At 57.0% G+C, this 20,358-nt stretch overlaps 1 protein-coding gene across 1 annotated transcript in view; it reads left to right on the forward strand.

Moving 5' to 3' along the window:
- ARHGAP44 (Rho GTPase activating protein 44) overlaps nucleotides 1-20,038 on the forward strand; it is a 152,789-nt gene extending 132,751 nt beyond the window's left edge. Inside the window, exons 17-24 of the mRNA XM_034647283.1 lie at nucleotides 7,628-7,645; nucleotides 8,380-8,485; nucleotides 8,631-8,673; nucleotides 8,809-8,899; nucleotides 10,559-10,597; nucleotides 12,097-12,254; nucleotides 14,963-15,343; nucleotides 19,289-20,038. Of these exons, the coding sequence (XP_034503174.1) occupies nucleotides 7,628-7,645; nucleotides 8,380-8,485; nucleotides 8,631-8,673; nucleotides 8,809-8,899; nucleotides 10,559-10,597; nucleotides 12,097-12,254; nucleotides 14,963-15,343; nucleotides 19,289-19,428 (976 nt within the window). The 3' untranslated portion in view covers nucleotides 19,429-20,038. The remainder of the gene's footprint in view (nucleotides 1-7,627; nucleotides 7,646-8,379; nucleotides 8,486-8,630; nucleotides 8,674-8,808; nucleotides 8,900-10,558; nucleotides 10,598-12,096; nucleotides 12,255-14,962; nucleotides 15,344-19,288) is intronic.
- The last annotated feature ends 320 nt before the right edge of the window (nucleotides 20,039-20,358 follow it).

Consider the following 20,358-nt stretch of genomic DNA (forward strand, 5'->3'; position numbering starts at 1 on the left):
GAAGATGGAGCAGAGAGAGATTTAAGGATGTGGCCGCACACCCGGGAATGCTTCTCAGCCCTCCTGCCATCTTGATTTCAGCCCATTGCCACTGATTTTGGCTTCCTGGCCTCCAGAATGGCGAGGGAATAGATTTCTGTCACTTACCAACTTTGCAGTACTTGTTACAGCAGCCACGGGGACCTAATACATCCCTCCATCTGCCAGGAGCTTTGTGGTGAAAATGGCAGCAGGTGCTTGGTCCTCCCCCACCCTAGAGGGTGGAAATCTAACCGCACTCCCTTGGACTATGAGTTGGCCTCAATGACCGACTTATCTACCAGAATGTGGCGGCAGTGATGTCCTAGGACTTCGGAAACTGGGTCAGAAAGAGCCTTGTCGATTAAGCCTGAGTCTCTTGAACACTCGCTCTCAGCACCCAGTTACCTCACCGCGTGGGAGCCCAGGCAGCCCCTTGGAGAAAGTTAAAGCCCCCCACCTTCATCCCCAGCTGAGCACCGAGCTGACAGCGCCCACTTACCAGCTTTGGGAGGGAATGGTCTCAGGGTCTTCCTCGCCAAGCTGAACCCTCTCAGCGAATGCTATGTACAGTACACAGCTGTGTCTGCCGAACTCTGCCCAGAGTGGATTTGCGACCGAGATAAATAGGCTGCTTCTTTTCGAGGTGGCTTGTTGCCCAACAAAAGATAGAACAAGCTTTTAGGAAAAAGAGGGCTGCTGTTCGGCGGCCCCGATCCCATTCTTCGAGGCTGCCTTAATTGGCCTGGGCTGGGATTCAGGCACTGGTATTTTTTAAAAGTGTCCTGGCTGATGCTCATTTGCCTCTAGGGTCGAGACGCACTGAATCACAGAAGGATTTTGCCATCATGAATAAAGAATTTGGCAGTGATACAGTTCTTTAAAAAATTTTCAAATGTTTCCTCCGGTAAAAAAAAACAAGAAACAAAAAACAAACAAAAAACAAACAAACTTTCCTCCCATAGCCCTGGGGTGTTGGCGTGAGATACGGGCTGTCCTGACTCTGCCAGCACTCTGAACCACAAAGTATGGATTAGGTCACCCCGTGTGCCCTTCCACCTGTGTAAGCTCCAACTTAGAAATTTGAGGGTACAGGTTACTATGTATTTTTCATGCGTTGTTAGTATTGGCCTTTTGTTTTATAAAAAAAAAAAAACAAACAAAAACACGACATCTGTTTCATGGATCCTTTGTCCCAAATAATACATGAAAATAACTTTGCAGATCCCTTTTATTTTTCTGACAATGGAAGAGTGTCATTCCTGGTCCCATCACATATTTTTCTATGTGAGCCTTACTGCCTCCCAACGAGTTGGCCAAGATGTCTGCACTCTCTTGCCTGTTGGTCAGGAGGGACCCATGGCCCTTAAGCATTTGTGTCCAACGCTTCCATCGGCCGTGTATCTGGCAGAGACTGAACAAACTCAGCTGGGATCGTTGAGAGGACAAGCCTGGAGGCGAGAAGAGAAGTGATGTCAGTGGTAGACCTTCCTTCCTCGTTCATGTCTCCCCCTGATGGCTCTTGTCCTGCCTCTTTCTACTCCTCTCTGCCTCCACTCCCTGCCCGCTGCCAGCCATACACTTCAGAGACCCCACCAGAACCACCGCAGCCCATCCCATACACACCAGTCTCCCTGTTGCCTGTTTGCTGCCTTCTGGCTCCGGCCCATGCTCTCCACTCTTACCCTCCTGGTTGGCATCCATGCCACTGCACTGGCTCAGTCCTTAGCCTCTGGAGTCCCAGCAGGATGGCCTTCTGTCCACAGAAATCCCAGTGGCCTTGGCTCTTAATACTCAGAAGACCGGCACTCAGTCCCCTTTCAAGTCTCAAAAACCGACATGCCTGCCGCCATTTTGTTTGTCCCATGGTGGTCTGGTCCCCAGGGCCACTTGACTGCAACCCTAAAATCTATGGGGATCTTGACTCCAGAGCCAGCAGTCTCTAGAGCTCAGTTTGGTGGGTGATGCATTCTTCGCCTATGCCTGACACCTGCTCTGCGATGGGTCTTGTCCCATTTGGACCTTCAGTTTGGAACAGGCACCTTTAATTGAGAAGGAACACGTGACTCAACACGCGGAAACCAGTTCATGTGGCGTGTGACTTCTCAGAGTCTTAGCACATCATCACGGGTCACAAATCTTCATAAAGTGGCCGTGGCATGCTTCCTTGCCCAAATGTATTAAATCAGAAATCCCGTGGTCACCGGCAACCAGAACTAGGGGTCCAGAGGCCTGGTTCTGCAGACCCTGTGGGGGGGGATGGACAGCATACAGAGACCGTGACCCCAAAAGGCATGTCGGCATGGCTAGCCGGTGCAGTAATTTTATTTCAGATAGAGCCGGCAACTGTCTGAAGACAGGCTTACCTACAAAGTCATCCCGGGTACCAGTGGGAAATTTGACTCCTATTTTGGGTTTGCATTGGCCAAATGGACCTTTTTAGAGGTAGATTCTTGGCCCAGGGTCCCAGCTCAGCTTCCATGTCGCCAGGATTTACGCATTTGGGGATGCTGAGACCAGGTCTGTGAAATGTGGTCAGATGACTCCAACCTTTATTTGTACTGGGAAGGTGAAGAAATTTCACTGTTGTGTATTTAAGGAAGGAATTAGCTATTCCCGGAAGAACTGGGAATTACCTGGTTCTGGCCTTTCCTGGGCGAGTGTAGGCAAGGCTAAGTCTTAGGATTTTTAGATTTCCTTTCACTCACCATCTGGGGACCCCCACGGGCCTCTGCCACTGCTGTCTGGCCCCCAAGTTTGTCTTAACATTCCCTGTACTTACAAGCCTTCAGTGGATGCTTGGGGAACTTCCCAGATTCCCCTGGTGGCAGATTTCTCCTCTCAGCTGGCCTTTGCCAAATGTAACTGCTTTTTAGAACAGCGATCAAAACCTTCCAGATCTCTCTAGGCTTGAGTACTTCAAAACCGTATATTAGTTAGTACCTCTGGCTAGGATTTTGAATCCTAACCAGGATTCAAAAGCACCGTGGCAGATGTCTGCCCTACAGAGCAGAAATAAGCAAAAAACACCTGCTAACCATTGACGACCCATCCCCTGGAATAGTTCACAGCAGACTTCTGCTCCGTGATAAATGCATTCTTTCTGTACATGCCTGATCTTCCGTCTTTCAGATTTCGGCTTTTTTCTTCCCTCCCTGCTTCTCTCCTTCCACTGGGGTCGTCCTTTGTGTCTCTTAATTTTTAAGGTTCTGGTTCTTAGGCTCTCCCCGTGTGACCTACCAGGTTACAGACTTTACAACAAGAAGACCACTTCACTTCCTGCATCAGGGAGACATTTCGAGGTCTGACCTTTCTCCTCCCTTGTCTACACACCTTGCGGGAGAAGAATCCCCCTTATTTGAAAGAACCCTGTGGACATGCAAAGGATGAACTTTGGGGTTGGGCTCCCTTCCCAGTTCAGATTCTGGCCATGTGACCTTGGGAAGTGACGTACCCTCTGAATGCCTGTTTCTTTATATGCAAAATGGGGAACTAATAGCATTGTTTTGAGCATTAAATAGAATTTTAAGTGTTTGGAACAATGCTCAGCCTGTGGGAAATGTCAGCTGATTTGAGTACCTAGACTAGGCTTCTGAGTGACATTGTCCCATTTTTAAGATGGCAACATGGCCGGGCGTGCTTCTCCATGAGGCACTCTGCCCGACCCCTTCCTTTGCCATCACACTAAGGACACCACGAATGTCTTGTCTGTCCATCTCCACCCACCCACGGGCAATCGGGCTAATTCTGCAAGCACAAAATACACCAAAGCCAACAGGGACTGGCGGAGGACTGTGGAAGGTTGCAGGAGGCTCCCCGGGACGTGGAACGCATTTTGTAGGGCGAAGGGTTGCGGCCGTTTCTGCCTGAGCCTCCTCCCCGTCACACATTTTATTTCCCGAAGAACTTGGGAAACTTGTCCTCCAAGACAAGACCCTTCTGGTTCTCCCCTTCTTTCCCACCCAGATGCCCTGGGCCGGGCGGTAAGACTTAAGGAAAGGAAAGGATCCCCTCTTTATTTTTCTGTTCCTTAAGCCTGGAGTCCTCCAAGAACGCTTTCCCCTCCTCTGAAACTCACACTGGCCCATCTCACCAGATTCTCAGAAGACTCAGGAAGCTAGAAAAAAGGGGGATGCTATTCCTTGTTCGTTCCCCTTCTACCAGAGAACCCCCCCTCCCAAGTCTTTGGTGTTTTGATAGGAAAAGAAGACAGTCTCATGGCAGATCCTGTAAACCCAGGTGGCATGACCCAGATGGGGTCTTCCCAGTGTCTCCATCTCCCGCTGGCCTGATTCCCTGGCATCGCATGCTTCTGTCCCCCTCCTGTGAGCCTGTTTTAGGGTTAGGTTCACTGTCTTTCTTTCTTTCTCCATGAGGATTACCAAAAAAAATCTGCACTTGGCACCTGCCAGGACGAGAGCATCATCATTGCCAAGGCTCCCGCTTATTGGCTTCTTAGCAGGTACTCTAATTGTACACACTGTCCTCCTCGTTCTTTACGACCCTAAGGTGATGGGGTCAGTATTACTCCCATCTTCCAGAGAACCATCAGAGGGACCTAGAGCTTCAATAACATCCCTGTCACACGGTAATGAGAAGATCTGGGACTCAAACCCCAAATCCCTCCCTCCAGAGGCCGGCGCTGCTCCCCTGAAGCACTGGGGTGAGCCGGACAGGGAGTGGGGTCACCCCACTGCCCAGCTGCCACTCCAGTTCCTCGCAGTCTAGCTACCCAGCCTTTATCTTCCCTCCATGAAGGTGCCCCACGATTCCCTGTGTTCTCCAACTTGTCAACCCCGTAAAATGCCCTTGGCGTAGCTGGACGGACTTCTTACGGGGCACACCCTGTGTTTCCCACCCCTCACCCATCACCGTGGCCCATTGTGTGGCCACTTGGCTTTCTCCCCCAGGTGAAGGGTCCAAGGGCGTGCTCAGTGTATCTTACCACTCGGTCACCGATACTTCATGGCAATGCTGGAAGTGGGATGGGAGGTATTAGCCTCCTTCTGTGGATGGAGGGAGAGCTCTGCCGAGTCAGTGAGTGGCTTACCTGGGTCTAGAGACTTGGATGGTTCTAGAACCTCTTCCATGACACAATCTCTTAGGAAAGGTACAAAGTGTGTCCTATGATAAGTTCCATACAAACATAAGGTCTGGTAGCCTAGGAGGAGTTCAACAGAGCAGATTGTGTGTCAGTAGGAATTGTCACCGGGTCCACCCCATGGGCATCCCAATGGTGAGCGGCTGAGAATTCTGAATTCCCTGCCCCTTTGGCGCATTACCCTAAAAGACAGGAGTAGGAGGTAGGCATCCCAGGGCTAAATGCAGGCACTCCTTTCCTGCCTCCTTGCTCCCACCTCCCACAGGACCCAGGAAACACCAGAAGAGAGCCTTGGCCTGAGGTCCCCTCCGGGATTCTGGCATATACTCCTGCCTCCTGCTTATTAATTTCCAAACCCTTTGCTTCTTCTTAGAGCTTCTTCCCGGCCTCTGGCTTCTTGCTCTGCCCTGGATTCATCGCGAAAGGGATCTGAAAACCAGTTCCTCTAAGTTTTCTCCAGGAAGCAGTGGGCCACAGGAAGTCTTTGACATCCAGGCTGGCCTGAGATATCTGCACAGTGACTTCTAATGGCGTCCGTTGTGTTTGGTTAATTGCCCTTCCATTTCTGCCCTTTCTTGGTAAACACAATCAGTTCCTTGATTGCTGGCTACCGTTACTTCTTTCCGTGATAAAACAGAAACCTCTATAACCTTTGGGTTGCAGTCCTCCCATCTCTGAATAGCTTCCCCTCTGTGGCAGTGTGCCAAGCAGTTTTACAATTTTTGTCTTCGGGTTGGGTTTTATGTAGACATTCAGACATTTAAATATTCCGTTTATTTATACCAGTTTTTTTTTTTATTTTTCCTGAAAGCGAATAGGCGTTCAGTCCCCCCCAGGAGCACTGCCTTTGTGATTGATTCACTCTGTAAAGATTTAGATTGCTTTTTGAAAAGATGGGCGAATGTTTGACACACGTGCACTGGGAACGTGAGGTGCTGCCTCCCCCCCAGAAAGGAGTTTCAGCGGGGAAAGTGGAGATCGCACGCGGCACAGCGGTCTCTTTGTAAAAGCAGAAGTGTGCACTTAGCTCTTAGTTCTCAGTTGCTGATTTTTGCCACGAGTACTTTGCGGGCCTCGCTCAGTCTGTCCCCGATGCCCCAGCTGGCCCCTTTGCTTGGTAAACCGGATCACCAGGGAGCCTGCTGTCCGAGCTTGCTGATGCTTGAGGATGCCGTTGGAAGTAAAAGGCATCCCCCAGGAGCCCTGAGCCTGGAGCCCGTGCCCACCCAGCGCTTCCCCACCCCCACCCCCAAAGGGAAAGGTCTTTCTACGTGAAAGAGCAGAGGGTAAGGAGAATGGGGGGAGACCGACGTCCCCTAGGGCTCCTTCCGTCGCTTGCCATGGCCAACATCTTGCGTGCATGCCGTCCTCGCCCACCACTGCACCTAAGTGCTATCACTTCCCTTCCCCGAGCTGAATACTAAGCTCGTTGTGCTTTTTATCCTGATAAATTCGGAAGCCCATAGTTTGATAGTCCCTTGCAGTCCTCTTTAAATGTTGGGGGGGGGGCGTGCAACTGGACCTTGTCCCTGAGTTTTGCATGGCTCCCAGGAGTGATCCTGGATCTCCTATAGGACATTCTTCTTTTTTGATGGAGGATCCTCAGACCCAAGACGACTTGAGAACTAGTGGGTCCTGGAAAGAGACCCAGTCTTTGGAACCCCGCCCCCCCCAACTCCCCAGGTGCCTCCTCGGAGCCATACAAGGGAGGTGAGAAATAGTAACGATGACAGGACATGACAAGCGTCAGGAGGCTGTCCCCATCCTAGTGCCTGCTCAGTGTTGACTGCCGTCTCACGGCAGGCCGTACCCCACGGCTCGCTTCCTTAAAGGACCCAAATCCTACCCGCTACAGCCGATCTCCAAACTTGAACCTTTTTGGTTGGTTTGTTGAATCTTGCTGCTGGTCTGTATGGTCAATGCCCTTCTGGGTGGGCAGAATTCACAGTGTACGAGCTCTGTGCTCGGTGTGGGTCAGAGTAAGCACCTGACTGTGCTCGTAGCCACACCCCACTGTGCCTGTCTATACGTGCCAGACACGGACGCTGGGACGTTTCCTTCCTGCTCGAATGTGTGTCTCCCCCTTAGTGCTGGGAATGTCAGGGCTTGGCTTGGTCAGTGAAGGCCTTGACTTCATCCCACGTACCAGTTAGCTCCTAGACCAGAGGCAAGAACGAATAGCCTTCTAAATCATGTCACTTGGAAGTCAGCATTTGGCTATTTCTACTAGCTTTTCTTCTCCCTTAGGACACCCTCTCACCGCCACCCCGACACACACCAGTATCCGCTCTCCAGCTTCTGTCTTTATTCCTGCTGATATAAAGGATAGGATCTTCGCCCCTTCAAACTGAAGAGTCCCTTTCACTAGAGAGCCCAGCTAAGTTGAAACAATTTCGTGGCCCAGCAAAAGCCCCACGCTCAGACCCTGACCTTGACGAGACAACCTGTGTGTCCAAAGGAAGGCATAGTTTTTTTGACACTAATATCTGTATGTTTCTGTCCCTGCAGCCTTAGGAAAATCCAAAGGTACGGTATCCTCGGGTAGCCACGAGGCCACGTTCAATCTCTGAAAACAAGCCACGCCTTTAGTGAGCTCTGCGAGAGGGTGAATGTGCCGTGTCTGGTTGCTTGGCCGACTTAGTGGCAGCTGGGTCTCTGTGGTTAAAACTGAGTCGCACCCGGAGTGACCATAGGTGTGGGCAGCCCCTTACCTGCCAAGTAGGCCCACAGGTGTGGCCTACAGAGATTGTAGCTCGGCCAGGGTCCCAGGGCTAGTGCAGGAGCCCTGGCTCGGTCCTGTGCCCTAGACCCCAAGTGACAAAAAGAAGGATGGATATTTAGACGTCTCCCGCTGCTGGTCGGTGCCACTGCGTTCTGGTGCGATGCTGCCCCCTGCCCCCCCTCCTGCCCACCTCCATCTCCCCCTCGGGGGAGGGAGGGAGTGCCCCCCAGAGAGGCTGCATTCTGCTCTGGGGGCGAGCTTGGATTCCCCACGCAGATCCTGAGGCCAGCTGGCTTTGGCAGGGGGAGGAAGCGAGCCGCCGGGCGCGCCAGGGCCGCTGGAGCGCGCCGGGGCCGGAGCAGCCTGGGGCGGGCGCAGCACAGCGCCGCGGCCCGGCCTCGCTTCCCGGGCCCAGGAGGGTGCTAAGGCTGTGCTGCTGCTCTCCTGGCGGACGTGCTTGAATGTGTCCGCGGCGCGGGGGAGGGCGCCCGCTCCTGGTCACGCGTGGGTAAGCGGGTGTCTTTGTGTCCCTCGCCAGCATGGGCGTGAGGGTCATGGACACGTCCTGGGTGGCCCGAAGAGGCTCCTCGGCCGGCAGGAAGGCGTCCTGCGCCCCGCCCACCATGCAGCCCCCCGCGCCGCCCGCAAAAAAAAAAAAAAAAAGCTGCGCCCCCTCCAGGCCTGGTGGATGCTGTCACCTCCCCGTTCCCGAGCCTTTGTGTTTGGCTTTCTGCATCCTGCTGGCACGCAGCGAGTGATTCCCAGCCCTCCCATACCCCCGATTGTCAGATGGAGCCCGGGCTTCCCGAGAATAGCATCCCCCAGCAAGCGCGTAAGGTGGCAGCTCGCTAAAGCCGTGAGAGCGCTAAGTTGCCAACTCGTCTTCCCTTCCTCTTCTGCCGTGATGACTTCCCGAGTTTGAAATACGGGGTTGCAGTATTTCTCCCTTTCTCTCCTCTGCCTTTAGATTCGGAAAGGCTGTTCCCCCCCTTTACGTGGGTGCAAATCAGGGAAGGAGTGGTGGTCCTGTGGTCCCGCGGGGCCTGGGGACCTGTGCAGTGTGATGCCAGGCTGTGTTCCCATTCGTTCCAGCGAAGAAGAAAGCAAGCAAGCTCACGGCACCTCTAGTCAGGGAATGTTTACGGAGGACCGAGTCCATCCAGAGATGAAACGTGGGATCTGTGCCCTTAAGGCAGTCCCGTCCCAGTGCTCAGAATCTAGGGCACACGGCCATACAGGGTCCCAGCGGAGAGGGGCCTCTCAGCTGACCCTTCCTCGGAAGGGGCATCCTGGAAGTGGGAATGGTGCAAGACCACTTTGCTGGGTGCTTCTGTCCGTTCTGAAACAGTTCTGAGAAGTGGGAGAGCTACTCGAATCAGAGGCAGCTATGCGTTCTGTTAGGGGGACAGCATTCCCCCCGTGGCTCCTGCTGAAAAGATCTTAGAGGCTTCGGGAGGCTGAACCATTTCATCCGATTTTTTTTTTAATTTATTTATTTGTTTTAGAGAGGGAGAGAGAATCTTCACTAGACTACACCCTGAGTGTGGAGCCTGAAGTGGGGCTCCATCTCACGCCCCTGAGCTCACAACCTGAGCCCAAACCAAGAGTCGGACACTTAACGGTGCCATTTCACCCTGTCTTTACCCTGCACATACACTCATGCAAATACCAGCTCCCTAACAAAGGGACTGCAGGGTAGGTTTTCCTCCTTTAGCGAGGAGGAAGTATTTTCCCCCGTGAAATGGGGAAATGACAAAAGGAAAATGGGACAGCCAGCGTTCAGGAGTGGGGAGGTGACAGTGGACGTGCTTGGGTCGTCGATGGCTCAGGGTACGGGGACGCCGGCCCTGGCTGTGCCCTCGAGAGGCTTGTGGTCCCCGTGGGAGAGGCAGGTGCGGGAGAACAAGTTCAGCAGAGGCACAGAGAGTGATCTCTATGGACCAGAGAGGCTGACGAGGAGGAAATGAGCGGATCCAGGAGAGCTGCTGGAATTGTTCCCTTTTTGCACTCTTCTTGGCTTCATCCTGGTTTCCTATCCTATAACCAACACTCAGTGCTAAATGCTCTTTGACGTATAAAAAAATATTTCTAGAAAGCGCCCCTCAAAGATGGATTTCCCCAGCCTCTGAAGGTGTTCCCGAATGTCATAGATGGGTGGCCCTGAGACTCACTCATGGGCCAGGAGCATCACACACAGGCTCAGAGGATTTAAGAGGTCATTGCCATTGCTCATACCATCCCTTTTTTGGGGTTACCCAGCTCCGAGGCTTTCCCTCGGGTGCCCATGTTTCTCTACCATTCTTTTTCTCTGCCCATGTGGATTCTTCCTGATACAAACGGGTGTTGCGTTGGAGTTTTTTTTGTTTATTTTTTTCTGTTTTCTGGACATTTGCAGCCCAGATGATGTTTCCTCCAGTTGCTGGATTCCTTTCGCCCCCCCCCCATAGGATGGCAGCCCCTCTCCTCCCTCTGGCTTCTCCTCCCCCTTCTCCGCCCAGGCCAGCCCCCTCCAGACCTGGCTGCTCTCTCCAGCCAGGCTCAGCTGTTCTGCTTCGCATTAACTCTGCCCCCAATTGCTGCTTCCTGCCCCTTTGCACCCCAGCTCACTGCGTCACGCGCCCCAGAACTAACCTGTCCTTGAGTGTGCCCTAACCAAGCCTGCTCCGTTGAGCGCTCCTTAGTAACCACCTTACACCCCACCTGTCCCACTGGGTCAGCTGCATCTGTGCTGGAGAGAGAGCTGGGAGGCTAAGTAGGTAAATACCTGCTTCTGTAGTGGGGGGAGTGTCCCAGGTGGGCGGGAAAAGAGGGACGAGTTGCTTGGCCCCGAGATTCCCAGGGCAGATGTCTTTCAATCCAAAGGAAGGAAGAAGAGTCTAGTATCCCACAAGAAGCAAATTTTGTTGCTTGCTTGTTTTGTGTTTTCTTTTTATTGTTTTCGTTACCTCTTGATGGTGGCAGAGATGGAGGGAAGGGTAGGTAGGTATTTGGCCATAATACCTGGGTGCCTGGTGACTTTGGGCATGAGGAAGATTAAGACAGGTTCTTGCCTCCCAAGTTGTTTTTCGTTAAACGGAGAAAGGAGTCGCTCTTCCAGTCCCTCTGGATGAAATGGCTTTGGGGGGGTGGGGGGGGATTACCCAGGTGTGGTTTGAATGGAGCCCACCCTGAGAAGGAGAGAGTTCGCGGTGCCTTGAGCTTGACGGTCCCTTAATCCCTTCACGTGGGGGACTAGTTGTACTTCGGATTTTGCTTTTCCAGCCCCTGTTCCTGCCTCCCAGCCCTTCTGGCCGTGCCCCGCTGGGAAGGGCTGGCGGATCTCTAGCTCTTTAATATTTGGGGCTTCTAGATAAGTTTAGGAAACACAGAGGCTCTGCCCATTTCTGTGGGGAAGGGGGAGCCATTGCGAAGGATTTAGGTCCCTGTCCCCATGCCTGATACCCGAGGGCATGAGGATCCCGGTGGTTTCTAACAAGGGTGATGGGTAGCTGTCATCCTGATGTGCTGGGGGCTGCCTGGAGTATAAGGGGGAGAAAGAGCGAGAACCCTTTAAGGGGCTTGGGGTGGGGGGACGTCTGGAGCTCTATTAGGAATGTCTGCTGTGGAGGGCGTGTTGGGGGATGGTGGGGAGTGATGAGATGGCCACCTCTTAGCTGTCCCTGTTCTGTGGGGTGGAGTAAGGTGTCTTTGAATATGTGCTGTATTCTTAGGACAATGTCTGGAGAGAGGCAGCAGTGAAGGATGAATCCCCTTTGGGACATGGTGACCCAGGGTGTCCCCTTGTCAGTTCAAGGGATGTCAGAGACCCTCCCTACCATTGGCCCTGAGCCCCCTAGGCCTGGGGGGGGGGCTGGGACTTGAACTGGCCATATGTGGGAGCACTGCGGGTGGGGGGCTGCTGGGACTGACACCTAGGCTGGGTCCCAGAGCTCTCCTCTGCCCGGGGCTCTGGTGTGGAGGTCAGGGAACTCAGCGGAGAGCCGTGGCCACAAGACAGAGTGGGGATGCTCGTGGTCTCCTGGCAGACAGAGGGCAGAGGCGTGGAGAGGGAGCTGGCACCAGGAGTGTGGAGGTAGGAGCGGAATGCAGGTCCCCAGAGCCCGAGAAGGGACAGTCCCCTCTCCTGGAGCATCTCTGATTGGCATGGGGCAGACCAAGAGCTGGCCCAGCGGAGCACATGGGATTGCGACCCGCAGACTGGTGCTGCGTTTGCCTGAGTCCAGGGCCTATCTTGTCCCGTGTGCTTCTGTTCCAGCACATCGAAAAGCAAGGAGCTTTCTCCGGGATCTGCGCAGAAAGGAAGTCCAGGCTCCAGCCAGGGGACACCTGGTGCAGGGACGCAGCCAGGGGCCCAAGCGGGCACCAGCCCCAGCCAGCCGCCCCCAGACCAGAGCCCGCACACTCTTCGGAAAGGTACGTCACTGCAACCTTTCACGTGGGTCTCAGGCCGGGGACAGCTGTCATGCTGCCTGGACACTCCTTTCCCTCTCTTGGTGTGGACGTTGAGAGACCATGTGACCTCGTGAAAAATCCCTAGGCTGGGCTTTAGAACTTTGGGGAGTTAACCAACTCCAAGAGGGACCACTTCATCTTTATTCCTCGTGGCACGCATGTGAACAGTGGGCTCAGTAGGGGGGTACGCTGAGACCTCTGTGCAGACAGCATGGCCCACAATGATACGTGTCTTCCACGGACCCTGCCGGGCCGTACTGCCACCTTTTAAGATGCTGTGTTCAGTCTTGTGCAGGAGCCCCCTTCCCCGAGCCGGGCCCTGGCACAGCTGCCTCCCCCTGGGATTTTTTTTTTTTTTTAAGATTTTATTTATTCATTTGAGACAGAGAGAGAGAGAGAGAGCCTGAGCAGGGGAGAGGCAGAGGGAGAAGCAGACTCCCTGCTGAGCCGGGGGCCGGGGGGCTCGATCCCAAAGGACCTGGAGATCATGACCTGAGCCGAAGGCAGACGCTTAACTATCTGAGCCACCCAGGTGCCCCTGGGATTGTTTCTAGAAGGTGACACAGAGCAGGGAATTGGGATTGTTGCTACAGGAGTCCTGGCCTTTGATGTTTCTGTTCTGGAAGGCTGAGAATTTCTACACTGACCCAGGAGCCGCCCAAGCCAGAATCTGCCACGGAACCCACCCTCAAAGGCCCAGTTATTCTCTCTGAAATGACCTTCCCAAAGCTAAGGACATGCTCTGCAGTGACATCATAAAGGGGGAGCCGTGCTGTGTACTTAAACTTTTTTGTCTGTTTCCACCTTACGTGCTCTCTTAGCAAAGCCTCGGACTTGTTCAAAATAGCAGCTTGTTGAATATGTTCTCGGTTCAGGCCTTTCCAGTTTCCACGTGTGGCTTGGGCCCCAGGCTTCGTGGAAGAGGGTGGCTCACCTTATCCCCTGAGCCTCCGCAACAGGTCCCCGCTGGGCTCCCTGCTTCCAGGCTGCGGTGGCAGGTGCCAGGCCCTTCCATATGGCCTTTGTTCCTCGGTCACACCCGGGACATCCTACAGATAGGCTTTGAGCCCCTCCTACGTGCAGAGCTCTGTGCTGGGCCTGGAGAGCGCAGAGCACCTGGTGAACCTTTCCAGAAAGGGAGGGCGCCACGGGGTGATGCCGGGACTCCCTTCCAGACATAGGAGTTGGGGCACCGTGCTGGCAGAGGGACTTACTTCAGCATCCCGGCGCCCTCGTCCAGCACCAGCGGGTCGCCCTTGTGGCCCAGACACACTTTCCTGTCCATCTTTATGTGCGGAGCCTTTAAGCCCTGCTTCAGCCCTGAGAGGCAGGCAGACGCCCGGTGTCGGTGTTGGATGGAGTCGGGCCTCCCGTTCCAGGCCAGTGAGCCTGCCACAGCGGGTGGCATGTGGGACATAGGCAGGGAGCGCAGCCTGGAATGACGCTGGTCCCTCCTCCAGGGGGCGCTCGGCAGCTCAGAGCCCTCCTCTGAGAGGTACGCCTTTCTCCTCCACCGGCCAGCAGCTGTTTTGTGTTTTTAAGCAATCTCGGTCTTTTCACACCGTGCCTCCAGTTTTATGTCCTGGCCTAGTCCTGTCGCCACCAAGGAGGAGGGGTATGTCGTCGCAGACGCGGTACCGTCCCCCGGTCCCCCCCTCCTCCGGCTCGTGCAGGGGAAGATGTGTTGGAGCCCCGGTGCCTAGGGGCCCCGCTGGCTCCCCACCCCGTGACCTGTCGGGAGCTCCCGGAGCAGCTGCCGCCGGGAGAGGCCACCCATCCTCGGGGTGCAGAGCTGAGAAGTGTTTGTGGGACGGGTCACGATTCTGTGACGCTTTTCCGTGCGCGATGCTGCGTTAACTGCTACAACCCTGCGGAAAATTGACTACGCTTCCTGTTGCGGAGTACAGGTTCAGATCCGCTGTCCGGGCACGGGGTGGGGAAGGCAAGGCAGGCTCTGACGCCCGGAGATCGTCCCGGGGTCCGCTTTTGTCCTTGTTACCGGGTCGTTGTCCCTGAAAGGTGTGAAGTGTTTGTCATCGTGTCGCACCATCCAGTAAATAAAAAGAGGGGAATGAAGGCAGAAGGGAGGGGACGTGCAGTACCCACGTCTGCAGAGAAGGAAAGCACGGGGGAGGCGGGTACACAGGCTCCAGAAGAAGGCCGGGGCAGGACCGAGAAGTCGGGGAGGACTTGGTGGCCTGTGGCTCTCCGGAGCTCCAGGAGCCGTGGGCGGGGTCGGCCAAAAGTCACGGCTTCCTGTCCCGCCTCCCCCCGCTCCCGCGTCCCTGGGGGAGATCCAGTCGTCCCTCTTGGAGCCCGTGTCACCGACTCCCCCTTCCTCCGTGTGCCCCGATACCTTTACCACCAGGCCCTGAAGGGAGGACGCTGGGCGGCCAGCCGCCGGCTCCCCCCGGGGAATCTGTGCTCGGCTCTGGCGAGGGCTGTGTTACTTGTGGCCGGGATCCAGGGAAGAGGAGGAGAGATTAGCGAACAGATGGGGAGACATGAAAGCTTGCAATTTGAGGTGGATTTTTAAAAACCGCATTGGCTGCTCGTGGGGTGGGGGGCCAGCGAGCGTGGGGAGCGAGGGGTGGGAGGGCGCAGAGGCTGTGCTCACAGGCCTTGGGAACAGCCGGCTTCATTTCACGACCTTGTGTTTTCTCTTTCAGTTTCCAAGAAGTTGGCTCCGATTCCACCCAAGGTCCCCTTCGGCCAGCCGGGGGCTGTGAGCGACCAGTCCGCCGGCCAGCCGTCCCCGCTCAGCCTGTCCCCCACCCCGCCGAGCACCCCTTCGCCCTACGGACTGAGTTACCCCCAGGGATACTCCCTGGCCTCTGGCCAGCTCTCGCCGGCGGCCGCGGCCCCTCCCCTGGCCTCCCCCTCCGGCTTCGCGAGCACCGCGGCCAAATCTCGGCCCACCCCCAAGCCCCGACAGAGACCCACCCTGCCGCCCCCTCAGCCTCCCACAGTCAGCCTGCCGGCCCCGAGTCCACAGTCCACGGAGCACCCCGTGCTGGACGGCATGGCCCCCGGGGAGAGCATGTCAACAGGTAACCGAGCCACGGCGCCACCAGGGTTTCCCACCAGCCTCAGCTGGGTGTGCCCAGTGGCGGGATCCCTGGTGCCCGTTAGCAAGTCTGTGTTCCCCGGGGTGGCCGTGCTGGTTCCATGCATCCTGCGTCGCTTCTGTGATCATCTTGGGAGTGCCCCGCCCCCCCACGGGAGGCCGGTGGAGAGCAGCCCCGGCATCCAGGTCCTTCTGCAGAAGGACTTCTCACGGGACTTCTCCCAGTGGAGTGCCCGCCAGTGCAGGGTTCGGATTCTGTTCTTAAATCTGGGGGTTGAGCACCAAGTACTTTGGGGTGGTGCTCGGTGCTTTGGGAGAGGTGGGGGCTGGGTTATGACCTCAGGCCAGCTGGCATCTAGGCACTGGTGAGGCATGGGGGGCTCTCCTTGGATATTGCCCGGGCATCTCCAAAGGTACGGACCCTTATCTTGAGAACGGAGGCGAAGAACCAAAGACATTTGTTCCAACTGATGTCATAAGCCTTATTAGGAAAAAAAAATGCATTTCCAGCAATATTTAGAGAAAGGTCAGTTTCAGGAAAGATGCCAGTCCCCCCGGCTCTTGGAGGGGCTTATTGGACAAGCCCACAGCTACTAAATTTAGTCCTGCTGTAAGTGTCAAAGTCAGAGAGGGAGCTATTTCCCCCCGGCCCCCGAAAAATGTGAAAGTGTGAAATCACACACACACACACACCACATTGAGCAAAAACCGTTCGCTGGTCGGAGAAGGAGGACGTTTTTGCAGCGTCTCCGCAGATACTCTGACCCTGTGATGGTGGGGACTCGGGGCGTGTTTCCCTCGCTCGGGGAGGCAGGCACAGCGCGGGGCTGCGTGTTGGCATCCAAGCAGCCCGCGTGGTCACCAGGCGGCAGAGAGCCTAGGACATCTATTCAGGGTTGTCGCCAGTAGCAGGTAAAGCAGCACACACGCCCCAGATTCGTGCAACACGCAGAAGACACACACACACACACCCCAGATACACGCACGTGCCCACCACACACAAGTACGCATCACGTACACACGTCCCACATCCGTCCACGTGCTTCGAAGGGCCGTGGGGTCCTGTCCTGGGTCGTCGGCGCACTGGGATTTCTGACGGGGATGGGACGTTCACCCGTCCAGGAGTGAGGTTTTCCCCGTCGACCAGAGGGAAGGGGGGGGGGGGGAGTCTTGGCTCCTGGCGCCCAGGACGAGGCTCGTCCAGCTGCTTGTCCAGTGTCTGGGAGGGGGCAGGAGACTGAAGTAACGTGGGGAGCAGGCAGCCTCGGGCGGTTTGGCGGCTTTATTTTTGGAGGGGATTCGTGTTGGGTGGACAGCTGCTGCCATCCCCCCTGAGGCTGATAAAATATTAAGGAAATTCCTCCCCGAAAGTCGCAGCCCCACTTCTCGCTGGTAGTTGGTGGTGGTGACGCGCGTGTCCCATGTGAGCGTCCGCGGCAGCGGGCACAGGTGACAGCAGGAGCTAGGGGTCACCCTGAGTCAGCCCGAGGGCCCCCCCTTCTCCAGCTGCCCCAACGAAGGGCTGTTGGGGCACATGGATGCCAGAAGCACCAGAGGAATGCAAGGTGTCCCTGGAGAGGAATGGAAAGGTGGGAACACCGTGGGAGGAGAAACTGGGGGGCCAAAATCGGGCCACAGATGTGCCCCCCTTCCGCGGAGCTGTTCCAGGTTGGCCCACCTTGAGTGGTAACAGCACTCTGGCCTCCACAACGCACACTGTGGCGTGTCCGTCGTGTTCTTTGGCAGCAGGCTGTCGTTCTCCACACTGGTCTCGGCAGTGCAGCATCTGTGACGCTTTGGTGCACCGCCCCCCCCCCCGCCCGACTGTGATTGTCACGTTCTCGTTTCGTTTCATCGTGTTTACGCCTTTCTCCGAATCCTGTCGTTGTGTTCCTGCAGCTGTGTGACATGAGGGCCGCGGTTGTGGATACGTGTGAGGGGGATTTCAGGGTAAGCGGCCCCAGCCCGCCAGGCCCCGGCGCTTGCTCGGCTCTGCATGTGGCTCGGACCTCCCCTCGGCATGGCAGCTGCGCTCCGTGCCTCCCTGGCCTCGGGGAGCTCCCCCACCCCCCGGTCCACGAGCTCCTCTGGCTTTCGGGGGGAGGCACTGGCCTTCTCGGGTCTGGCTGGCTTCGTGCTAGGAGACGGGCAGGAAGTCCCGCAAGCAGGCTTCGCCAGCTCTCCCCTCTGGCTCTCGAGTCCCTGGCTCAGCCCTGCGACCCCTCTCCCTTTGGCCTAGAATCGCGGGGCTCACAGGTCTGTTCTTCCGGTGGCGTCTCTATCCTTGGATTGCCTGCCACAGACCGTGGTGCCCGGTGCCGCACTGGCTGCGGACGCCTTGGCTTAGGGAAGCGTCCCCAGGAGGGTCCCGCCTGGCACAGCGGCACGGCCTCCACTGCAGGGTCGGGACGGGTTCCTTGCGGCCGCGAGGTCATCCTGGCGGCACCCCACTTTCCGAAGTGGGCTCTCACTTATCTTCCTCTGGGCTGGCACGGCGGGCACGTCCAGAGGAATCCGCAGTGGTAGGAGTCAATCCCGAGCTTCTGTCCCCCAGGGTCGGTGGGGGCTTCTCTCCCTCACTCCTGCACCCTAGCGCCTGAAGGTCTAAGGGATCGGAGCTGCCAGGCACCGTCCAAACCTGTCATCCCGCACCCTGATTCCCCCTTGGCTGCTGGGTCACAGGGAAGGTAAACCCGCCCAAGGCCACGCTCGCCTCGAGACAGAGATGGGATTTGAAATCTGAGGGGAAGGCTGCAGGGCAGGTGGCTGCAGGCCGGGCACAGAGGGATGGGCCCCTGCAGAAAGGGCAGGACACGAGGCCGCAGCTATACCCGAGGCAGGAGGAGCGAGTGTCACTGGCAGAGCCGAGCCTGGGACCCCGTCTCTGTGCTGAGGCGGTGGGATGAAGACAGGAAGGAACGACGTTTTGAGGACTAAGAGGCGGTGGGGGGGGAGGGTGACAGAAGGACCTTTGTCCCACAGCTTCCATGTTTGTTTTATGTCTTTTAGTGCAGTGTCCAAATGTCTGTCTGTCCATCTGGTATAGTATGCTTAGGCCAAATGTTGGTTTTACAAAAAAAAAAAAAAACGCTAAAGACTAAATGCAGCCCACCCTCCCCGACTCCAGGCTGGCCCAGGGCTGCCCCTGTTCTGGGAACACTCCCCTGTCGTCTGGGCTCAGATGACGGTGGCAAGGCTACGTGCGGCCAGAAACGAGGCAGGCCCAGGAGGGGGTGACAGCGCCAGGGTCCTTGGTTGTTCTAGGGTCCACAGGCTGAGCCTCCCGCACCCCTTGGCCTCCTCTGGGGGCCTGCCTGCACCGAGCTGCCAGCTCTAAGGAATGGCCTGGTCTTTGCTGACTGGCAGAGGTCCAGAGTTCCAGATGCTAAGCTCTTTTACCTCGGGCTCAATCCTCCTAACCGTCTCCCAGAAAGAATGACCGCTCAGTGCCCGCAGTAAGGACCGACTGGGAGGGGCGCAGCTGCCCCGGTGCTGAGAGGTGGGGTTTCCCTCCGAGGGGAGGCCCTCCGCCTGCCTCCAGCAGCCACGAGAAAGGTCTGTCTCACGTCTTAGGGCGAGGGCACCATCTCCGGATTCCCCCGGTGGTTCACGGACTTGGGAGAATGGGGTGATTTTCCACTGCCTCCTACCCTCCGCTCCTGAGGCCCGCGCCCTGAAAGCAGGCTCCCCGCCGGGAATGGGGCTGGAGGGGGTGCAGAGGACGTGGCCCAGGAGCTGTTCTAGCGCTCCTCCTTGAACCTCCCTGGCGGGACGGGGTGGGGGTGCTCGGTCGCGCGCGCTCCTGGAGCGGGAGCAGAGCCACCCACCCCCACCCCGGCCCTGCCGCAGGCTGCCTCCGCCAGCCCCGAGCCCCAGCGCCCCCCTCCCCGTCCGCCGCTCTCAGCCGCCTCTCTCTGCCGCCTTGCAGATCTCGTCCACTTCGACATCCCCTCCATCCACGTAGAGCTCGGGCCGCCGCTCCGCCTGAGCCCCCTGGAGCATGCGCGGCGACACTCGGTGACCGAGAAGAGGGACTCGGAGGAGGAGTCTGAGAGCACCGCCCTCTGACCCGCGCCCGCCCCGCGTGTACATACCTGGCCCCGCCCACCACGCCCCGCCCCGCCCCGCCGCGCCCCTGGGCTGGCCAGGCCGGAGTTGTGCCGAACGCGCTCACCTCCCGCCTGCGTGGCCCGCGTGGGTGCAGACTTCGTTCCCTCCAGGTGGTGGCTCTGGCCTTTTGTTTGATCTTTGCCTTTTGACTTTGTGCCTCTTTTGATCCACTTTGAGCCTACATGCCCAGCGGGCACCCCCCTCCGGCCCGAGGGCTTCCATGTCAGAAAGGTCCTTTGTGGGTGCAGGCTGGGGGGGGGAGTGCGCAGGACAGGACGGTCGGGGTGCCTGGATCCACCCGCAGCTGCCGCCTGGGCTCTGACAGCTCATGGCTGCGGGGGGGGGGGGGGAGCCCGTGTAAAAATCTTTCAGGCCGCCCTTACTGCGAGGGCTCTAAAGTCAATGGCTTAAAATTTGTTTCACGTCTGATTTTTTTTTCCCCCCAACCATGTGACGGAGAGCTCCCGTCCCGCCCTTCGTTTTATAGTTCTTCATTTAGAAAGGTGATCCCGAGGGTGTCGGCCGGCCCAGAGATGGCTCCCGCCCCCCCCCCCCCAACNCCCCCCCCCCCCCCCCCCAAGCACCGTCCACTGTCTGTCTGACAGTAATTCCAGCCCCACAGGCTCCCAGAGGTGCCCGGCTCAGCGCTCAGCGGGGGGGGGGGCCAGGAGCCTGCCTCTTCCTCGGGGCAGCCACAGGGACTAGCAATAAATCTGTTACCCAGAGCACGTGGAGGACAGGAAGGCAGGCCCGCAGGGACACGAGGCTGGTGCCACTGGCCCTGCAGCGTGGCCGGCTTCGCTTAGCCGTGGCTCATCACCCCCCTTCCCCCTCGGGGAGTCCCACCCGTTCTCGGGGAGCCAGTCGCGCTTCGGGATTAAGGGAGCG

Source organism: Ailuropoda melanoleuca, chromosome 17 (genome assembly GCF_002007445.2).
Source record: "Ailuropoda melanoleuca isolate Jingjing chromosome 17, ASM200744v2, whole genome shotgun sequence".
Classification (NCBI taxonomy): domain Eukaryota; kingdom Metazoa; phylum Chordata; class Mammalia; order Carnivora; family Ursidae; genus Ailuropoda; species Ailuropoda melanoleuca.